This window comes from Nannobrachium achirus (genome assembly GCF_963921795.1).
Source record: "Nannobrachium achirus genome assembly, chromosome: 9".
In the NCBI taxonomy this organism is placed as follows: domain Eukaryota; kingdom Metazoa; phylum Chordata; class Actinopteri; order Myctophiformes; family Myctophidae; genus Nannobrachium; species Nannobrachium achirus.
In genome coordinates this window covers 66,191,728-66,212,016 of record NC_137818.1, presented here as the reverse complement: position 1 = coordinate 66,212,016, position 20,289 = coordinate 66,191,728, and the positions used below count along the sequence as shown (strand labels likewise).

The following is a 20,289-nucleotide window of genomic DNA, read 5'->3' as shown; positions in this document are numbered from 1 at the left end:
GCAACTACACTTTTTTTTAAGACCCAAATTGCTTATTATAAGCAGACATGGCAACACAGGTTTCACCCAGAGCCCATCCTCATTGAGTTTCCTGTTCATCACCAAGGAAGTTAAAATATAAGGAAGGGAAACCACGTGACCGCCGGGACCGGCCATGACGCTCCCATGGGTGCCAGAATGATGGAGCCGGCTAGATCAGCTCATGAACAAACCTGGAAGAAACACTATTTATGAACTACTGAGACCTTTGTCATATAATCTCTTCAGGAATATAAAAGAAAATATATCAAAGGTATTTCAGAATCACTTGCTTTTCGATGTGCACAGTGCATAATGAAATAATAATAACAGTAAATAATAATCGTTTCTGTCTCCGAAGTATTGCAAGATTTGGTTCACAGACAGGTGGATATAGTCTCGCGATACTGGCACCCATGGTGAGCTTCATGGCTGAACATGGCCTATCCCCGTTGTCACGTGATGTCCCTACCTCCTATTCACCTTGTTCATCACTTTCCCAGGTGTTTCCTGATTTTGAGCTTGTAGATCGTCTATTTTTTAATTGGAATCAACTTTATGAACTGAAATACAAATAAATACATTAAAAAATAAAAAATAAAACAGGTCATATTTGCATGTTTGGAATTGTAACAGCTGAAATCAATAATAATATCAGTATTCTGATATTAACCTGCAGGCCGCATTAAGTGAATTGAAACTTTTAATTGAATCATATCTTGTGACCAGGTAACCTATAGCTGTATAACAGGGATCCTATCCTATCTTGTGACCAGGTAACCTATATGTGTATAACAGGGGTCCTATCCTATCTTGTGACCAGGTAACCTATAGCTGTATTTCATTTCAGTTTTTACATGATTACATTTGACCATGTATGCTATACTGTAGCTCTTATCAGTTCAATAGGACTAGACTTCCAGACCACGTTGCAGCCTGATTTTTTCTAAAGGCTTGAGTTTTACCTTTCTTTGTACTCTGCTGCCACATGTTCTGCTGCCTATACGAGCCTATCAATGTCTCCATTACACAATATGGATATATCTTTGTATATTATATCATGATTTCGACAATCGTGTCACAAGGTCAGCATAAGGAAATGCATCTCAGGTTCATAATTACTCCCCTAAGGTGTGTGTGTGTGTGTGTGTGTGTGTGTGTGTGTGTGTGTGTGTGTGTGTGTGTGTGTGTGTGCGTGTGCGTGTGCGTGTGCGTGTGTGCGTGCGTGCGTGCGTACATACGTTCATGCTTGGTGGCTGGGCACCACAGCTCTATCGGGTTCAACTCTATTGGCACAAAGTGTGTTGATTTGTCACTGTCCCGCCCTTTGCTGCGGTTGCAGCCAATAGCCTTCACCACCCTGGTCCCGGAATCCAATTCTAAAGGACAGGAATTGAATTGAAACAGATATAGAAACCTAATTAGGCTTACTTTTAAAAGTAAGTCAAACAGATGTGGTCATAACTTTAACCCAAGGGGTCCAGAGAAAATAAAACAATTTCTCAAACATGGGGCACTGCACAGTGTTGCAGCAGTGAGAAACGTTTCACTGCGCAACACACTGCACAATGTTGCAGCAGTGTGAAATGTTTCAAACGTCCATAATATAGCTCTTATCGGCGCTATATACAGTAGGTCTAGACTTCCAGGCCACGTTGCTGCCTGATTTATGCCTGAGAATCTAGGTTTCTTTTAAATAGGGCTTGAGTTTTACCTTTCTTTCTGACATGATGACTGCATGCTGCCACATGCTCTGCTGCCAAACAAGAACATATCAATGTCCCCTTAAACAATATCTTTATATTATATAATTATTTTACTAATCATGTCATGATGTATCAGCTTAAGGAAATGCATCTCAGGTTCATAATTATTCCCGTAAAGGGAACAAAGCTGTGTGTGTGTGTGTGTGCGTGCGTGCGTGCGTGCGTACGTGTGTGTGTATGTGTACGTGCGTGTGCGCATGTGTGTGTGTGTGCACATGTCATTCAGAAGAAGGGCAGTAGGCCATCAAAGGATGCAATTTAATTCCACGTTGTCAACAAACACATTTTTTTCTAAAGGACAGGGTTACATGTGAGCCTGCAGCGTATTGGAAAGGGCTTTGTTCCTTTTGGAGGTGGTGAATATATATATGAGACAGCTGTGAGCTGTGTCACTAGTCATTGAGTCTAGCTGTGTGCTGGGTTACTGGTCAGTGAAGTTAGTTTGTTCTGTTTCATTAGTCAGTGAGTCTCGTTGTGTTCTGTGTCATTAGTCAGTGAGTCTAACTGTGTTCTGTGTCACTATAGTCAGTGAGTTTAGGATGAAGGCTTGCGGTGCTTTGCTGTTCGTCCTGTTCTGTGTGTGTGAGGCTGACCCTGACGTCCAGCCCCTTCTGACCCATCAGGAGGACCAGGGAACAGAGTTGGAGCTGACCCTGGACCATCACCATGAGCACGGAACCACAGACAAAGAAGACACAGGTGAGGAGGATTTATTTTACATCACTAGATGTTCAGGCTGCTATGCAGCATTCAAACCTATAGTCCTACACGTATGTTGTGCAAATAAGAGTTATGTTCACCAACGTATGCCAATTGAAGTGCTATACACTGCTATAACACTGAAGTATGTCCATCTGAAGTGCTAAACACTGCTATGACACTGAAGTATGTCCATTTGAAGTGCTAAACACTGCTATGACACTGAATTATGTCCATTTGAAGTGTTGAGCACTGATATAACACTGAAGTATGGTCATTTGAAGTGCTAAACACTATAACACTGAAGTATGGCCATTTGTACGTCAACATAAACATTGGAACTAAAATCAAAATACAGCCAGAGGGACGTATCTTTCTGAAAGGAAACACCCCAGCACAATAATATTATGGCTGATAAAGGGAAATGGCTGCTAAAAAGAGCATATACTGTACATATATACAATGTTTATTACGTGTATTCCTTGTTTCCTTTGATTTCTACATTGTGGGTCCTTGAACCGGGTTTGAGCCCTGACACCTGTGTTTTTTATATTTAAAATCAAAATGTATGTTTTGTACAAATACTTCATAATTGTAATTATTCAGGTTCAGGTTCAGGTTCGGTTTATTAGTCAAATGCGTATCCATACAAGTACAGACAAACAATGAAATGCTTGTGCCAAGAGCACTCTCAGCCTTATTGCACACAAAACAATACAACAACAACAGGTCACCCAGGACAACCCAAAAAACAACAAAACAACCATACAGTGTGACAGTGTACAGTTTAAAAACTGCGTATATTGCACATGACTACCTACGTCTCGCTTCCATCTCTTCGTTAAGCAACCTGATTGCTTGAGCATAAAAACTATTACTGAAACGGGTGGTGTGAGATTTGATGCTCTGGTAACGTTTTTTTGATGGGAGGAGATAGAACAGGGAATGGGCGGGATGACAGCTGTCCTTTAAGATGTTCTCTGTCTTTTTCTTACAGCGTGTGTTATAGATTGTGTGTAGCTGTGGTAATTCTGTGCCAATAATTTTGGCAGCTCTCTTCACAATTCTCTGTAACTGTTTACTGTCTTGAGCAGTCACGTTACCAAACCACACTGTTATGCATCCTGTCAATACACTTTCTATGGTACAGCGATAGAAATTAACAAGAGCCTTGGTGCTTAGGCCATTACCTAAGTAATTAGTTACTTTACCCCACTGGTCAAAACCCAGTAGGAATGTTATATGTAGATACTCTAATTTGATTCTCTTAAAGGGATATTTCACTTACAAAAACTTTTTTTTGACATTTTATCATCTAACGGGCTTTTATGAAAACCCTGAACAGATTTTAATTTGCTTGATTCAATATGTAGATATTTGATGTAAATGTTACGAGGCCCTCCTCCTCCAGGGCTGCTTTCCATACACACCCATTGTAACTTTGTAACACACTCTATTTTAACCATGATAGATTCATTAAAAACACACATATTTTTTCTAGTGACTCATAATACCCTCCTAATATGTGTTTTTTGATAACTTTTTTCATTTCTTTTAAATATTTTGTTCTATTTCATGTTTTCCATTTTCCCAAGAATTATAAAAAATAAATGAAAAAGGTTTAAAAAAAAAAAAAAAACATGGCCTGCTCATGTATTAGGAGGGTATTATGAGTCACTAGAAAAAACAATGTGTATTTTTAATGAATGTATCATGGTTAAAATGGAGTTTGAAGTTACAATGGGTGTGTATGGGGAGGGGCCTGGACCTGGAGGACCTGATATCTAAATATTGAATCAAGCAAATTAAAAACTGTTCAGGGTGTTCATAAAAGCCTGATTAGACAATGAAATGACCAAAAGATTTTTTGAAAGTGAAATATCCCTTTAAGTACCAGCTCTTATGCCTTAACTTAAAGCCCTGTCCATACTGTCTGCGATGTCCGATTCAACTACAAAACTAGAAATACTGTTCCTACGAGACAGTGTGGGCTCGCATGGAACACCATGTATGGGCACAAAGATCTACCCAACAGGCACTCCAACATATATGGGCATAAAAAACTGCTCCACTGCTCCTCATTGGCTAAAGGTCCTGCCTTTGTACTGACATTTTTTTTAGGAGAATAACCTTGGTCTATAAAGTTGTTGTATAACATACTGGTCTCGCCTTTCAGCGAGCCCACAGAAGTCCTCATGCATGCATGTACAAAGCTCATGCTAAGTTGATTATATTGTCTGCCTCATACAGTATGTCCACAACTGTTACTTTTCAGGATTCAAATTAAAAAAGAAAATAGCAAAAGTAAGTTAATTTCACCAGGGGAAAAATACACAAAAAAAGTTAGAACATGCCCAAACAGCAAGGGCCTAAATTTAGAATGAAGTCCTCATTCATGCATTGCACACACAAAGTACATGCTTTACAATTTACAATTTAGGCTTTTAGCAGACGCTCTTAATCCAGAGCGACTTACAATAAGTAAGGTAATACATCAAACAATAAGAAAGCTAATATATCAATACATATATCAACATCAATACTTCAAATACATAGAAATATATATCTAAAAAAGAAAAAAAAAGGAAAAAAAAAAGAAAACGTAGGTAGACCAGGGCACCTAATCAATAAAAAAGCTTTATAAAAAAACCTAACATTTTTTAAATGCTATTTATCTATCATGTATGGTCATTGGGGGAAGGCGAGTGCTACGATAACTGCTATGGGCCTAGGTGAAGCCACGGCAGAAGCTAGGTAGTGAGTCTGTTGTTCTAAGTGCGAAAGGGAGTTTATTCCACAGTTTGGGGGCCAGGAGGTCGAAAGGACGAGTGGATTTGATAATAATGCATCACTTTCCTTAAATGGTGCAATAAGTGATGCCCTTTCTCCCTGCGTTTCATCCTAGGTGTGTTTGCAGAAAAGATCATCGGAGGCGTTGAGGTGGTGCCCTACTCTATCCCATACCAAGCCTCCCTGCAGTACGGGGGGCTCCACTTCTGTGGAGCCACCCTCATCCACCCGCAATGGGTGGTGACTGCCGCCCACTGCTGGAGACCGTGAGTTACTGCACTTTGGTACTCTTTTCTTTTTATATAAGGATGTGTTGCACAAACTGCCAGGTGTATGCTTGTGTTCTTTATTGACGCCCAAGGCCCAAGGCTTACTGCGTTTAACCTGAGATCTGATTCATGTACAAGCAGTGGTTTAAAGTAACTAAGTACAGTTTTGAGGTATTTTCTTTTTTACTTTACTGGAGTAGACCTAACTTTTACTTCTAACCCAGCACTACATCTCAGCTGCAAATATTGTTGGCTAATGGCTACCTTTACTCCACTACAATTAAGTATTTGGAAAATTGAGTTACTTGTTAGTTTGTAGATTTTGATTGTCAAGGAGAACTGCTATTTTTAATTATACATTTATAAACTTAATGAGTAATGAGTATTTTGTATTTTTGGCACTTTAAGTACATTTTGATTCAAATACTCATACTTTTACTCAAGTAAATTTTGAATTGCTGACAGTCATACCCAGGCCTGGAATTTCATAATTTTAGGGTCAAGGTCACTTGGCCTTTGGTGTTGTCTATTTACAAAGGGCAGAAAAAGGCCAAATGCCAGGGCAGGAAGGCCATCAAATAAAACAAGTTTGGAGTCCATTGAAATAATAAATTGAATTTAAAGGGTTAAGGATTATTTTTTAATTTAATATGTATGAGTATGGTATTTATTTATCTGATCCATGTTCAGCCCTGCACCAATCAAAGTCACTGGATTGGTTTACATTTGGGGATTGGTTTAAAGCAGCAAAGTTGAGTTGCTGCTGTTTTGGCCATCCGGAAAGCCTTGAAGAGATCTCAAATCTCAAACGTATACATACAGGTAAAAAAAAAGAAGAAACTTGCAGCGCCCTCTGCCTGAATGTTGTCATGAAATTATCTTTAAAAATAAAATAAAACATTATTATGGTTATCAGTCGTAGAATCTGGACTGGAATAGAAATGTTCACCCCAAAGCAGGGATTTCATGAAGGTCTTTTCATGCATTGCCACCATGTTTGAATACAAGCATTATTGACTGAGTTGGCCGGAGGTGAGATGATTGTGCTGTGGTCTTTGTATAGGAGACACCTGGTCAAAGTGGTCCTGGGGGAACACACCCTCAACCGTGTGGATGGCTTCGAGCAGCAGTTCAGAGTGACCAGAGTCCTGCCCTACTACATGTACAACTATAGGAAGTTTGACAACGACATCATGCTGCTTAAGGTATCTGACCCTATATAACTCTATGATCTGACCAATGACCATGGATCATCTCTAGCCCAGTGGTTCTCAACCTGCGGGTCGGAACTGCAACTATTTGAAACTTTAATTACTAGTTACTTGGTAGATTTTGATTATTATTACAAAACAAACTTTAACCACTATATATATATTGTCCATTTGAAAACTGCAGATTGTGAGCTTGTATTTTTCAATGTTCTTATTTTTTTTACTAAATCTTTATCCCACGATTGTGTTACCCATTTTTCACCCAGTGCCAATTATCTAATGTAATCCTTGGCGCTACACTCAACGGATTGACCTCATGCTTCCTTCTATGCATGAGGAGTCCAGGTTGCTTCTTTTCACCTGACAGGGGGGAGTTTCCCAGGTTGGACGTAGCGCATGGAAGGAACACATTATTTCAACCAGTTCCTTGCCCCTCCATCAGGCGCTCCGGCTGGGGGAGGCATTATAGAGACCAGGATTACTGCATGTTTTTTTATGAGGGTACCTATCCTAGGAGACACAGGGAGAACATGCAAACTCCACACAGAAAGGCCCTTTTTGCCAACCACACCTGGAGGAGGAGAGAACACGCCGGGGACACAGCGCTGCGAGGCGTTGTGGGCTTGTAGATCGGCTATTTTCAGCAAAGAGGTTTGGTGTAGAGGGGAAAAAGAGCAGACTTCTGAGTAAAAGGTCATGTTTATTAGGTAATGACGGCTCAAGTGGTTAAATATCTGAAAACATAAATTGACATGACTCCAAAATACACTCATGATTGTGCTGTCAAACGATGAAACTAAATGGAATCTATGAAAAGGTTGTGGGGGTCCCTGCTTCATCTCTCTCTCAACTAAGGGGTCCTTGGCCTGAAAATGTTGAAAACCCCTGTTTTACAGTATTGATACTTTTTACTTCACAAAAAAAGAAAGTTTTCCACCACTAGTACTGATGAGTGTGAATGACCTCTTCTCTGTTCTTAGATGGACCGGCCAGCGGTCATCAACGAAAGGGTGCAGGTGGCCAGCCTACCGGGCCGCAGCACGCCGCGGCTTAGCAGCAAAACAGAGTGCCGGGTCAGTGGCTGGGGGGTGACCAAGCTGTACAGCTACCGGCTGTCCCCCGTGCTGAGGGCCGTGGACGTGGACTTCATCCCACAGTGCCAGTATTACTACTACTTCAGGTTCACCAGGAACATGATCTGTGCTGGGTCAAGCTTCGGAGGCAAAGACTCCTGTCATGTAATACAGTGGTTCTCAACCTTTTCAGGCCGCAACCCCCAAAATAATGATATTTGAACTGGGGACCCCCCACCCTGACGAGCACTAAGAGTTGAGGCATTACATTTTGTATAACATGGTTCTATTGTGAAAATAGCAGATCGGCGTTGTGGGCATGTAGATCGGCTATTTTCACAATTTCTGCCTCAACTATTTGACAATTTGGCCAATGTTTAATTTGTCATTTGATAGCTATTAAAAAGTCCTTAAATTGTCACTTTAGAAATGTGCTATACACTTACACTTTATTTTTGTTTGTTTACTGTTGAGTGAGAAAACAGTGCTGTACATTAACCCATTTAGGCCTGAACACATTATGACGCAATATTTTATGCTTTAAATATAAAAAATAGCAGATATACAAGCTCACAGCGCGGCACCGAGTGCCGCGCTGCGAGCTTGTAGATCTGCTATTTTTGAAAAATCTGGAAAATTAGAATTTTGACCTGATTCTATAAGTGTCTTTTGAATCCTTCTAAGATGTTTGGAAAAAAAATATGTTTCTATGTCAGCAATCTGGCCAGCCATCGTCAAAGAAAAGGTCCTTTCACTTAATTGGAGCTCAGTTAGTCTGTTCTTGAGAGACTACTGTGTCAGTGGTTCTCAAACCTTTTCATGTGAAGGACCCCCAAAATGACATGTATTTGGCCACGGACCCCCATCTCAAAATATTTAGTTCCAGGGACCCCCCAGATGCAAAATTTGAGTTACAATTGTCCGCTTAAAAAATACGTATATACAAAGATTTGAACACATTTTCACGACTTTTCAAAAATAGCAGATCTACAAGCTTGCAGCGCGGCACTCGGTGCCGCGCTGTGAGCTTGTATATCTGCTATTTTTCAGTAGCAAAAGTTACTAGGGCCCCTCCACCTTGGGCCCTAGTAACTCAGTCCAACTTTCCTCCCCCTTGTGACGCCCCTGACTGCATAGATATCAGTCTGGAATCTCTGTGCGGAACCTGCATTTTCCATGCATGTTCTTTTACTCAAGTCATTTCTTAATTCTGGACTTGTACTTGTAAGGGCACGGTCATGGCAGGAAACTGAACCATTCCCATTGAAATGCATTGGCAGAATCCGCCATAGAACTAGAAAGATGCAATACTGGAAAATTGCAAGTGTGCATGGTCGCCGTGACGCGAGTCACGTTTACAAATTAATTCCTTTGAAATTTCCCATTTCAAGTCAATGGGGAAAATGTATTCTCTAATATATTAATGGCCATATATGGAGATCTCTGATGTCATCATATCTTGGAATGCCCATATATGGACATACTGTGTCAGTCTCGTGTGGTCTATGACGTCAGAAATAGGCTATATGATGTCAATCATCTCCATATTTGGGAAAAGTAAAATTTTCACATTGTCCCATTCAAGTCAATGGAGAAAATGAACTAATAAATGAAAATAAATTAAACTAAATGACATATCGCAAAATGCAAGCAGACGAGTCCCGATGAAGCCGGTTGATTATATGGCAGATACAAACATTTCAAAATAAAGTTTATCCGGAAAGAAAGAAAGAAAGAAAGTACTATACACTAATAAAAGTGTGGTGTGACCAAGCCCTAACAGAGTATTTTTACATTTCACACACACACACACACACACACACACACACACAGACACACACACACACACACACACACACACACACACACACACACACCTCTGATAAATCGGTCAATACTTTTCCCTTTCTGTCCTCTAGGGGGATTCAGGCGGGCCTCTGGTGTGTAACGGTAACTTTGAGGGCATCGTGTCCTGGGGCATCACCTGTGCCAACCCTTACTTCCCTGGCGTATACGCCAAGGTCAGGAACTACCTCGTGTGGATCAACTGGTACTTGCAGTACGGCTAGCTGTATAGACGACGGAACAACCCGAAACCTCTAAAACAGGGATCTTCAACAGGGGCGTCCAGGACTCCTTTTTTTTCAAGGACATTTTGACACATTTTTATGTATTTTTCTTGTTTCCTTTTTTTGCCACCACGTAGAGCAAAGAAAAAAAATCCACATAAAAAACTGTAAACAGAAACTTTAAAAAAAAAGAAACTGAAAAAGAAAAAAGAGGAGACTTTTTTATGTAATTGTTGTCATTTCATTAAAACAGAGAAAAAACTGCTATTGTGTAAATTAATATTTATATCTAGAATACTTTAGGTTTGAATACAAAAGGGAGAAAGAACCAAAGGAAAAAAAAGAAAAAAAAAAGACAACCCTGAAAATTAAAAAGACATGTTTCCCCTATTTAAAACATAAGGGGCCCACCTTTTTTCGAAAGCATTTTCTCTGCCATTAATTCTATAGGTCACCTTTTCCATAAGGTACATGTCCTCTGTTTTTCCCACCATTTCTCTACCCTGGGAGGTTCCACACTTTTCCAACTCCTTGATATTTGCTTGAGCGCTGTAATTCTCAAAATCCAAAAGAGATATAAATCTCGACTTGGCAGACTCTGGGGGCGTGTTCCAAGGAGTATATTATGATTTTGTAAGTTTAAAACTCTCCCAAATATTTGTTCTATTGTTTGTGTGACTCCTGTCCAGAAGGTTTGTACCTTGGGGCATGTGAGGAATACATGGGTGTGATCCGCTTCACTCTCCAGCAGCCAGAGTTTAAATTATACTTAGACATTGACAGAGGTGTTTGAAAGTACCTTATATTTATTTTCCAGGCATATTCCTGCCAGAATGGTGATCTTAAGAAAAGAAAAATGTATTTGAAGCTCTGATTCCACTCGTTTTCATTTATAGTAATTCTCAATTCTTTATCCCACTTGTCTTTAATATGAGCTAAGTCTTCAGGTTTATTTTCCTGAAGTATTTTATAAAGTTGTCCGATTGTATTTCTGTATTCGTTTCTTTGATGCGATTTTATTATATATCTCAGGAGAGGGTGAAGGTTTCCAAGAGTTCTAATTTTAAGCTGATCTTTGAGGTAGCTCCTCACTTGCAAATATCGATGAAATTGATTTCTAGCAATTCCATATTGATCTACCAAGTATTCAAAAGAGACCACCTCGTCTTCCTTGTACATTTGATAGAATCTTGTGAGACCTTTCCCTTCCCATATCTTAAATACTTGATCCATAGTGTTCGGAGTGAAATCCGAGTCCCGTGACATCTCTCATAAGAGTCATTTCTTGTTCTTTGATTTTACTTATTTTAGATATTGTTTTCCAAATTTTGAAGGTGTTGTGTATGGAGTGGTTGAGTGTTTTAATATGTGCTTTATTAAAAGCTGTAAAAATCAAAGTACTGAGTGACTCAACAAGTTTAGACTCCATAAGCTTCCATTTAGGATTCATTTTATTGTTCGTCCAGATCAGGATAGATTTAATCTGTGCTGCATAATAGTAATACATTAGATTAGGTAATGCCAACCCACCTCTGTCTTTGTTTTGTTGCAATGTTTTAAGTTTAACTCTTGGCTTCTTTGCGTCCCATATAAACCTTCTCAACAGTCCCTCCCAGACATGAAAACATGAAGGTGGTATATACAATGGCAGGTTTTGAAACAAAAATGAGAATTGTGGCAGAACATTCATTTTGATAATCTTAATTCTTTCCAGAAGGGATGAGGGTATTATTCTCCATCTACTGAAGTCTTGTTTTATGGCATTTTCCAGGGGCCCATAGTTAGAGTGATATAGTTCATCTAAATTATTAGGTATGGTTACTCCCAGATATCTGACTTTGTTCTGGTCCCATTTGATATTAAACTGTTTTTTAAAATCACTTTCCAAGTGACCACCCACTAACATAGCTTCTGTTTTATTTAAATTTAACTTATAGCCTGACATCACTCCATATTTTGTTATTTCATTTAGTAGACCAGGTAAGGACTTATAAATATCTGTTAGATACACTATGATATCATCTGCATACATTGCCAATTTATGCTCTTCTCCCTTTATGATAACTTTCTTTATTTTATTGTTTTCCCTGATGTGTTCTGCTAAAGGCTCAATACACAAATTGAAAATTTGAGGTGATATTGGATCTCCTTGTTTTATTCCTCTTTTCAAGTTAAAAGTCTTGGAGAGCATCCCATTAATGCTTACTCTTGCCTTTGGTTCTTTATACATTCCTTCCATTAACGTAATAAATGTTTTATGAAACCCAAACTTCTCGCATACTCCGAATAGGAAAGACCAAGAGACTCGGTCAAAAGTCTTTTCGGCGTATTAAGTTAACGTCAACATCTGTTGTTTCGTTACCACTGTTTCATCTATAATGTTAAGAGTGTGCCTCACATTATCACTTAGTAAACGGTCCTTAACAAAACCTGTTTGATCTAAATTAATTATGTCTGGGAGTATCTCTGAGAGTCTTTTGGCTATAATTGAAGTGAAAATCTTTTGATCTACGTTGAAAAGCGATATCGGTCTATACGATGAACAATTTGTCGGGTCTTTTCCTTCTTTTGGTATAACAGTAATAATTGCTGAGTTCCAGGTTTCTGGCCACTTTCCTGTTTGTAATATGGCATTGAAAACTCTACATAGAATGGGTATTATTATAGTATTGAACCCTTACAATCCCTATTCTGAGGAGAACTTCCGCCAAAAATAGCCAGTGGGCTATTTTCGGCAAAGAGGTTTGGTGTTTAGAGGGAAAAAAGAGCAGACCAAGTACAGAGTCAAAGGTCAAGTTTACTAAGTATTGACGATGGTGTACTGTAAGTGGTTAAATGTTTGAAAAATACACATTAAAATGAATCCAACATACACAGATGATAGTGCTGTCAAACATGAAGCTATCTATGAAGCTATGAAAGGGTTTATATATTTTATAGAATACAGTCGTTGTACCTTGAAAGTGCTGGTGGTGGTACCACAATGGCAGTTTGGTGGTACCACCTAATTTTCTATTCTATAGCTCCACCACTAGGTGGTGGCAGAGAGCAACTAATGCCCAGACCCAGGCAGTTTCAGTCAACAAATAGACAATTGAAAAAAAATAAAGTTAGTTAGCTGTTTTTTCTTCTTTTTTTAAAAGAAAAAGAAAGTGTTGCTTTATACACAACTGTGTTTATAATATTTAACAACAATAAACACACTAAACAATGTTAGACAAAATAAATACAAAAACATATTCATAATTTATCTTTTGAGGCAGAAATAAGCTTGGGTTGTTTATCCCTTTAAAATTATTCAAGGGGTAGCTTGAGTGAGCAATAATATTTTAATTTCATGGATATTTTTAATTAAGTTTAAAATATAACTCTCTGTGGAAACAAGTCCCCAGTACCCAAGGAACAAAATCAAACCAATCAAATCTTTCAGTTGTAATAATTTTTTGGCAGTTGTAAATCTGCATTTTATGAAGCCACTTAAAATATAGGCCTATATTTAAACGTGGTAAAACATTAGAGCTTTAGCAATGGACAACATTTTAGTGGCTAATGCAAGGATTGAACCCCCAACCCTTGACACATAAGTCTGACACTTAGCCCACTAGACTACCTTCATCCTGTTGATGAGAGACCGTTGTGTTGGCTACAGTTAGTTCGCCTGCTACAGTGAGTTTGAGATATGGCCCAAAATGTATAGCTTTAGTCATGTGCATGTCATCCAATGTCTACTAAGTGAGTGCATTATTATAATAACTAATTGTGTGGAGTCGTATATAATGCATGTTATTGAACTGTTTACAATTCTCTCTGCTAACAGATGTGAATGGAACTCAGTAGAACAAACATGTGTAGACAGAAAAGTACAGTATCCTGACAAATCATGTGTGTGTTAAAGTAATATGTTCTTCATTTTGAGGTAGAAATAAGCTTTCAATCAACAGATAGAAGCTTGTTGAAGTGAAAAGAAAACTACTTGTAATGCTAATGAGTGACTGTAATATAGTAGGCTAATGTAGTGCAATGTTAGGCCTACTTTAAGTACATTTTGAGGCCAACACTTTCAAACTAAAAGATTTGAAAAGTAAAAGTAAAAGATTTGAATACTTTCTACACCACTGGTGGTGAAGGGTATACAAATGTGACCCTTTGTTTGAGCGGGATCTTGGTTGAACATGTAGAGAACAGTTTGAATGGACAACATTTTAGAGGCTAAAGGAACAATCAAACCCTGATGTCCTGACTAACAAGTATGTATCCTGGCCTAGAAAGCTGTAGCTTAGTGGTTAGTGAGAATGCCTAGAGAGCCTAAGCTCCTGTTTGTCCCAGGTTCGATTCCCAGCCAAGCCAGCTAGGAATTGATGTGTCCGTGAGCAAGATCCCTATTGCTCCCTGAGCCCCTGCTACAGAGAATTGGCGGTACTAAACTACTCATTTGCATGTCATCCAAAGTCTGCTAAGTTGTTGTGCATTATAATAATTATATTTTCACACTAATTATATGGAAATGCATTTGATTGTTTATTGTTTGTTTAATTGTTTATAAGGCATTTCATTGAAATGTTACTTTTTAAAAAAGGCCTCAAAAACTTTTTTTTTTTTTTTTTTTAGTAATAAGCTAATCTGCATTTTAGTCTACAAACTGTGTTGAATTTACAGATCGCTACTTCAACAGAGGTCACACAACTACTAGCCATATAGCTACAGCTGCACTGCTGGTATGAATGAAAAAAACAAACAGTGGCCAAACCTGTTTGGCTCTGAGCTGGGGCCTGGAGTCGACCCCCGTTCTAAGGAGGCAAAGTTGCTGTAACTGTCTCACGTGGGGGGTTGGGGAGTAGGAGAGACCCAAACCAAAGACATCTATTAACTAGGTACGAGTGAGCACTAATCTTGCTATTGAGAAAGGCTGCCATGGGCATACCTGGCTCTCTAGAGAAAACAGACTTTGCACCCACTGCGCACAAAATGCAGAAACTGAGAGACACTGTTTAAATAAAATTAGTCAGGATGATTTCTAAAGAGATTGCCTCTTTATAAACAACTATGTTTATTACACTAAACAATGTTAGAGCAAGCAAACAACAACAAAGGGTCAAATTTGTTATCCTGCTCTACCACTAAAATGTGGAACACCCTACTGAAGGCCTTAAAGGAGTGTAACTTCCTAACTTCCTTTAAAACAGCTTTGAAAAAACACTCGAAACTGCTAACAATGAACCTAGCTTAAGCTAGGTTAGGCTATCTGTCATTCAATGTTGTATGAGTTAAACAAGGATCTCAATGCTTTCCTGAGCTTATCCTTTTAATTTACCTTTTTACCAGTGAACTGTATACTGTCATGAAAGTCTACCTTTTCCTATGCAAACTTCTAACCAGTTTAAATATAGGCCTGTCTTTAAAGTGGCAATCTTCAATCTCCATAAAATGCAGGTTTACAAAAAGTGATTACAACTTATAAATATTGAGATTTTATTGTATTGATTTTTTTCCCTGTACGGTGTTCCTTGAGTACATGGGGACTGAAGAGTTTGTTTCTTCATAAAAAAACGGTTTATTACAATAAACAATGTTATTTAGATAAAGCAAACACACAAGATATTGTGTGGGGTGTGTGGGGTGCTAACACTATCCATTGTTTTAAAGGAAGTTAGGAAGTTACACTCCTTTAAGGCCTTCAGTAGGGTGTTCCACATTTTAGTGGTAGAGCAGGATAACAAATTTGACCCTTTGTTGTTGTTTGCTTGCTCTAACATTGTTTAGTGTAATAAACATAGTTGTTTATAAAGAGGCAATCTCTTTAGAAATCATCCTGACTAATTTTATTTAAACAGTGTCTCTCAGTTTCTGCATTTTGTGCGCAGTGGGTGCAAAGTCTGTTTTCTCTAGAGAGCCAGGTGTGCCCATGGCAGCCTTTCTCAATAGCAAGATTAGTGCTCACTCGTACCTAGTTAATAGATGTCTTTGGTTTGGGTCTCTCCTACTCCCCAACCCCCCACGTGAGACAGTTACAGCAACTTTGCCTCCTTAGAACGGGGGTCGACTCCAGGCCCCAGCTCAGAGCCAAACAGGTTTGGCCACTGTTTGTTTTTTTCATTCATACCAGCAGTGCAGCTGTAGCTATATGGCTAGTAGTTGTGTGACCTCTGTTGAAGTAGCGATCTGTAAATTCAACACAGTTTGTAGACTAAAATGCAGATTAGCTTATTACTAAAAAAAAAAAAAAAAAAAAAAAGTTTTTGAGGCCTTTTTTTAAAAGTAACATTTCAATGAAATGCCTTATAAACAATTAAACAAACAATAAACAATCAAATGCATTTCCATATAATTAGTGTGAAAATATAATTATTATAATGCACAACTTAGCAGACTTTGGATGACATGCAAATGAGTAGTTTTGTACCGCCAATTCTCTGTAGCAGGGGCTCAGGGAGCAATAGGGATCTTGCTCACGGACACATCAATTCCTAGCTGGCTTGGCTGGGAATTGAACCTGGGACAAACAGGAGCTTAGGCTCTCTAGGCATTCTCACTAACCACTAAGCTACAGCTTTCTAGGCCAGGATACATACTTGTTAGTCACCACATCAGGGTTTGATTGTTCCTTTAGCCTCTAAAATGTTGTCCATTCAAACTGTTCTCTACATGTTCAACCAAGATCCCGCTCAAACAAAGGGTCACATTTGTATACCCTTCACCACCAGTGGTGTAGAAAGTATTCAAATCTTTTACTTTTACTTTTCAAATCTTTTAGTTTGAAAGTGTTGGCCTCAAAATGTACTTAAAGTAGGCCTAACATTGCACTACATTAGCCTACTGTATTACAGTCACTCATTAGCATTACAAGTAGTTTTCTTTTCACTTGTCAACAAGCTTCTATCTGTTGATTGAAAGCTTATTTCTACCTCAAAATGAAGAACATATTACTTTAACACACACATGATTTGTCAGGATACTGTACTTTTCTGTCTACACATGTTTGTTCTACTGAGTTCCATTCACATCTGTTAGCAGAGAGAATTGTAAACAGTTCAATAACATGCATTATATACGACTCCACACAATTAGTTATTATAATAATGCACTCACTTAGTAGACATTGGATGACATGCACATGACTAAAGCTATACATTTTGGGCCATATCTCAAACTCACTGTAGCAGGCGAACTAACTGTAGCCAACACAATGGTCTCTCATCAACAGGATGAAGGTAGTCTAGTGGACTAAGTGTCAGACTTATGTGTCAAGGGTTGGGGGTTCAATCCTTGCATTAGCCACTAAAATGTTGTCCATTGCTAAAGCTCCAATGTTTTACCACGTTTAAATATAGGCCTATCTTTTAAGTGACTTCATAAAATGCAGATTTACAACTGCCAAAAAATTATTACAACTGAAAGATTTGATTGTTTTGATTTTGTTCCTTGGGTACTGGGGACTTGTTTCCACAGAGAGTTATATTTTAAACTTAATTAAAAATATCCATGAAATTAAAATATTATAGCTCACTCAAGCTACCCCTTAAATAACTTTAAAGGGATAAACAACCCAAGCTTATTTCTGCCTCAAAAGATAAATTATTGTCATGGGTCGTGGGGAAATTAGAATTCAATAGCATACTTATTATTACAAATCTAGTTGAGGTCTAGGCGCATCTAGTTTTTTATTTGTCAAATGTTTTTAAGTATAATAAACACAGTTGTGTATAAAGCAACAATTGCATTTCAATTCAACCTGAACTCTGCATTGTCGTCTATTTTTTCTTTAATTAATAACAATCACAATGAATCTGTTCACCCTTGCCGTGTTGCCAACACTGTAATGTAGGGTTCATGGACTCACATGTGCCTCCCTGTGGCAGATAAGCCACATTACATGCTGTAACACCTCTAAAAAAGGTGGTACCACATTTCACTCAATTCACTCAATGGCACTACAGTGGTGCCACTGAGGCAGCCAACTGGTGACACTGCCAATCTCAAGTGCTAACCACTGTATGTGGTGGGGGGGTCCCTGCCTCATCGCTAAGGGGGTCCTTGGGCTGAAAAACGTTGAAGACCCTTGCTCTAAAATGCACCAAGGAGGACTTTGGAAGTTTCTATTCATTATCATGGGATATTCTGTAGGCCTATGAGGATCAATTGTAGGGCCTTTTCTGTTCTCTCTATATATCGTCGTTGTCGGGTGGAAACCTTGTATGTCCAAAATCGTTTGTTTTGTATTTATAATTTTTATAATGATTTAAACTAGTGAAAACAGACAATCTACAAGCACACAAAGCCTCTCTAACAAATCATTTTAACTGCCTGGAAGCCATCAAAAGCTGGATGTCAACTAACTACCTCCAGATGAACAACAACACAACTGAGGCCCTCCAACCTCAACCGCCCGTCTCTCCCAAGCACTTGGCCCCCTGCATACAAACTCACAAAGGTATATTTGTCGCTCCTGTCTTTGGAATGCACTTTGGGTCAACTGCTGTTGTTTTTGTGCTATATATAAATAAACTTGACTTAACTATGAACTGTATTTATGTGGTCACATATAGTCAGGGAAAAAAACAGTGATTTTTGGCTGAACGTGGTTTCGTCGGTAAAAGTTTTTTTCTCAACTGATTCTTGTAGCTTGGGGTCACCTCTTAAGGATTCAAGAGGATGACCAGTGATATCCATTGAGCATTTTTTATTATTAACCCCTTAACTCATTTGCTGCCATTTTAACATTGCACTGTATGGCTTTACTGCCATTTTGTATAATGAATATTTTTTTTTATATTTAGATTTTTCCTAAATTCTGTGTTTGCACGACCATGTCATACATTACTGGAAATGGAAGAGGACAAGCTGTAGTTTCACGAAAAAAATATAATCTTGCATTTACGATGTACCATTCTATAGTTATAGCCATTTCAAAAACCTTGTTTTTTGATTTTCCGAGCTTGAAAATCAAATGAAAAGGAGTTATTTAAGTTTTTGTGAATGTTCTCTTTTCAAGGAAATAACTCACTTGATATCTGTCTTTATGGCTTCAGGCACTTATCAGATGAGTGTACTAGTGTAATAAGTGTAATTGTGTATAACTGGAATTGTGTAATAGTGCTGTAATAGGCCACATCTTGCCCTTAGGGCGTCTTACTTCACACAAAGAGAAATACGCTTTTTATATTGGACTGGCCCACGATGGTCTGCAGTACCTCCTCACACACACATGCACACACACGCACACACACGCACACGCACACGCACACACACACACACACACACACACACACACACACACACACACACACACTCACACTAACTATACTGTAGGCTATACACATACATGTACATAATAGCAGATCTATATATATATATATATAAATATATATTGCTAAGCAGGTGGGAATGGTACCCCCTCCAACTGTATTATGTTACCCATTTTCAAATGTTTTTATTTTATTTGTGACACTTGCTTTGGCGAGTACAAACCACTTGCGTTTTCTCATGTCAATAAAGCTCCACCGAATTGAATCTGTTGGGATCCGTTAGTGTGCAGTTGCAGTGGCGTCAGTTCAGAAAAAGGTAAGGTATGGCAACATGACATGTTGCCATACCTTAGCAACAGGCACAATGAAAAGTACATTTTATTATTTCCCCCTGTAGCCAAGGCATGGCAGCTGCATACCCCTGCCATACCCAATTGACGCCCCTGTACAGTTGCCATATGTAGTTGCTGATCAGGTCCGTTTCTATACCGGATGCGGAAACGTTTATGTATGTGATTGTGTAAATAACCGGATATTAGAACGGATCACAAGCATAGAGTTATTGATCACATCAAGAAGAACGCATTACAACATTACAATGCTGTGTGCGATACACATGCTGCAGCTGATCACACTCAGGGGGAGATGCAGGAGCGCCACGATGGATCGATATTCACTTTCTTTTCAGTCTGCACGTTGCGTGCAGGGAACGGGACACCGACACGGGAAGCACAGAAACTTTGGATGAAAACAAAGCAACTTACTTTCAATGAATCCTCGCGATTGCTTACTCCACTGTTCCCGGTGGGATCCATCTGTTAGCGTGCAGACACGGAGAAGACAAGGCTAACGCTCGACGAGGATGTCTTATAAGTTTTACCGACGCGAATAGAGATGTTGTTTGTGGTCAAATCAGCCTCCGGACACGACATGGTTGCTTGACCAGGAGTCCAGGACACGGGGGGACATATACTCTGCCGCGAGCAGTGCCTTGTGATCGGGATGTAGTCGAGGGGACCCCCGCTGACGTGAGGTGAGGTGCAGATGTGTTATCTATTTGTTGTGATGGTTTATTTTGGTTCAGGCAGTCATGAGGCAGAGATGCTTCCAACTCTCTCTAGCTGGCTGCAAATCTGGACAATAGTGTGGTGT

General features: G+C 39.0%; 1 protein-coding gene across 1 annotated transcript in view; it reads left to right on the top strand.

The window, feature by feature from the left end:
- The window catches only part of LOC308291078 (trypsin-like), a gene marked incomplete at both ends in the record, with an annotated part of 39,495 nt that extends 29,600 nt beyond the window's left edge, over positions 1 to 9,895 (top strand). The window contains 5 exons of the mRNA XM_080732992.1: positions 2,310 to 2,483; positions 5,389 to 5,539; positions 6,606 to 6,747; positions 7,734 to 7,991; positions 9,746 to 9,895. Coding sequence (XP_080589118.1) covers positions 2,310 to 2,483; positions 5,389 to 5,539; positions 6,606 to 6,747; positions 7,734 to 7,991; positions 9,746 to 9,895 — 875 coding nt within the window. The remainder of the gene's footprint in view (positions 1 to 2,309; positions 2,484 to 5,388; positions 5,540 to 6,605; positions 6,748 to 7,733; positions 7,992 to 9,745) is intronic.
- Between the last annotated feature and the right edge of the window lie 10,394 nt (positions 9,896 to 20,289).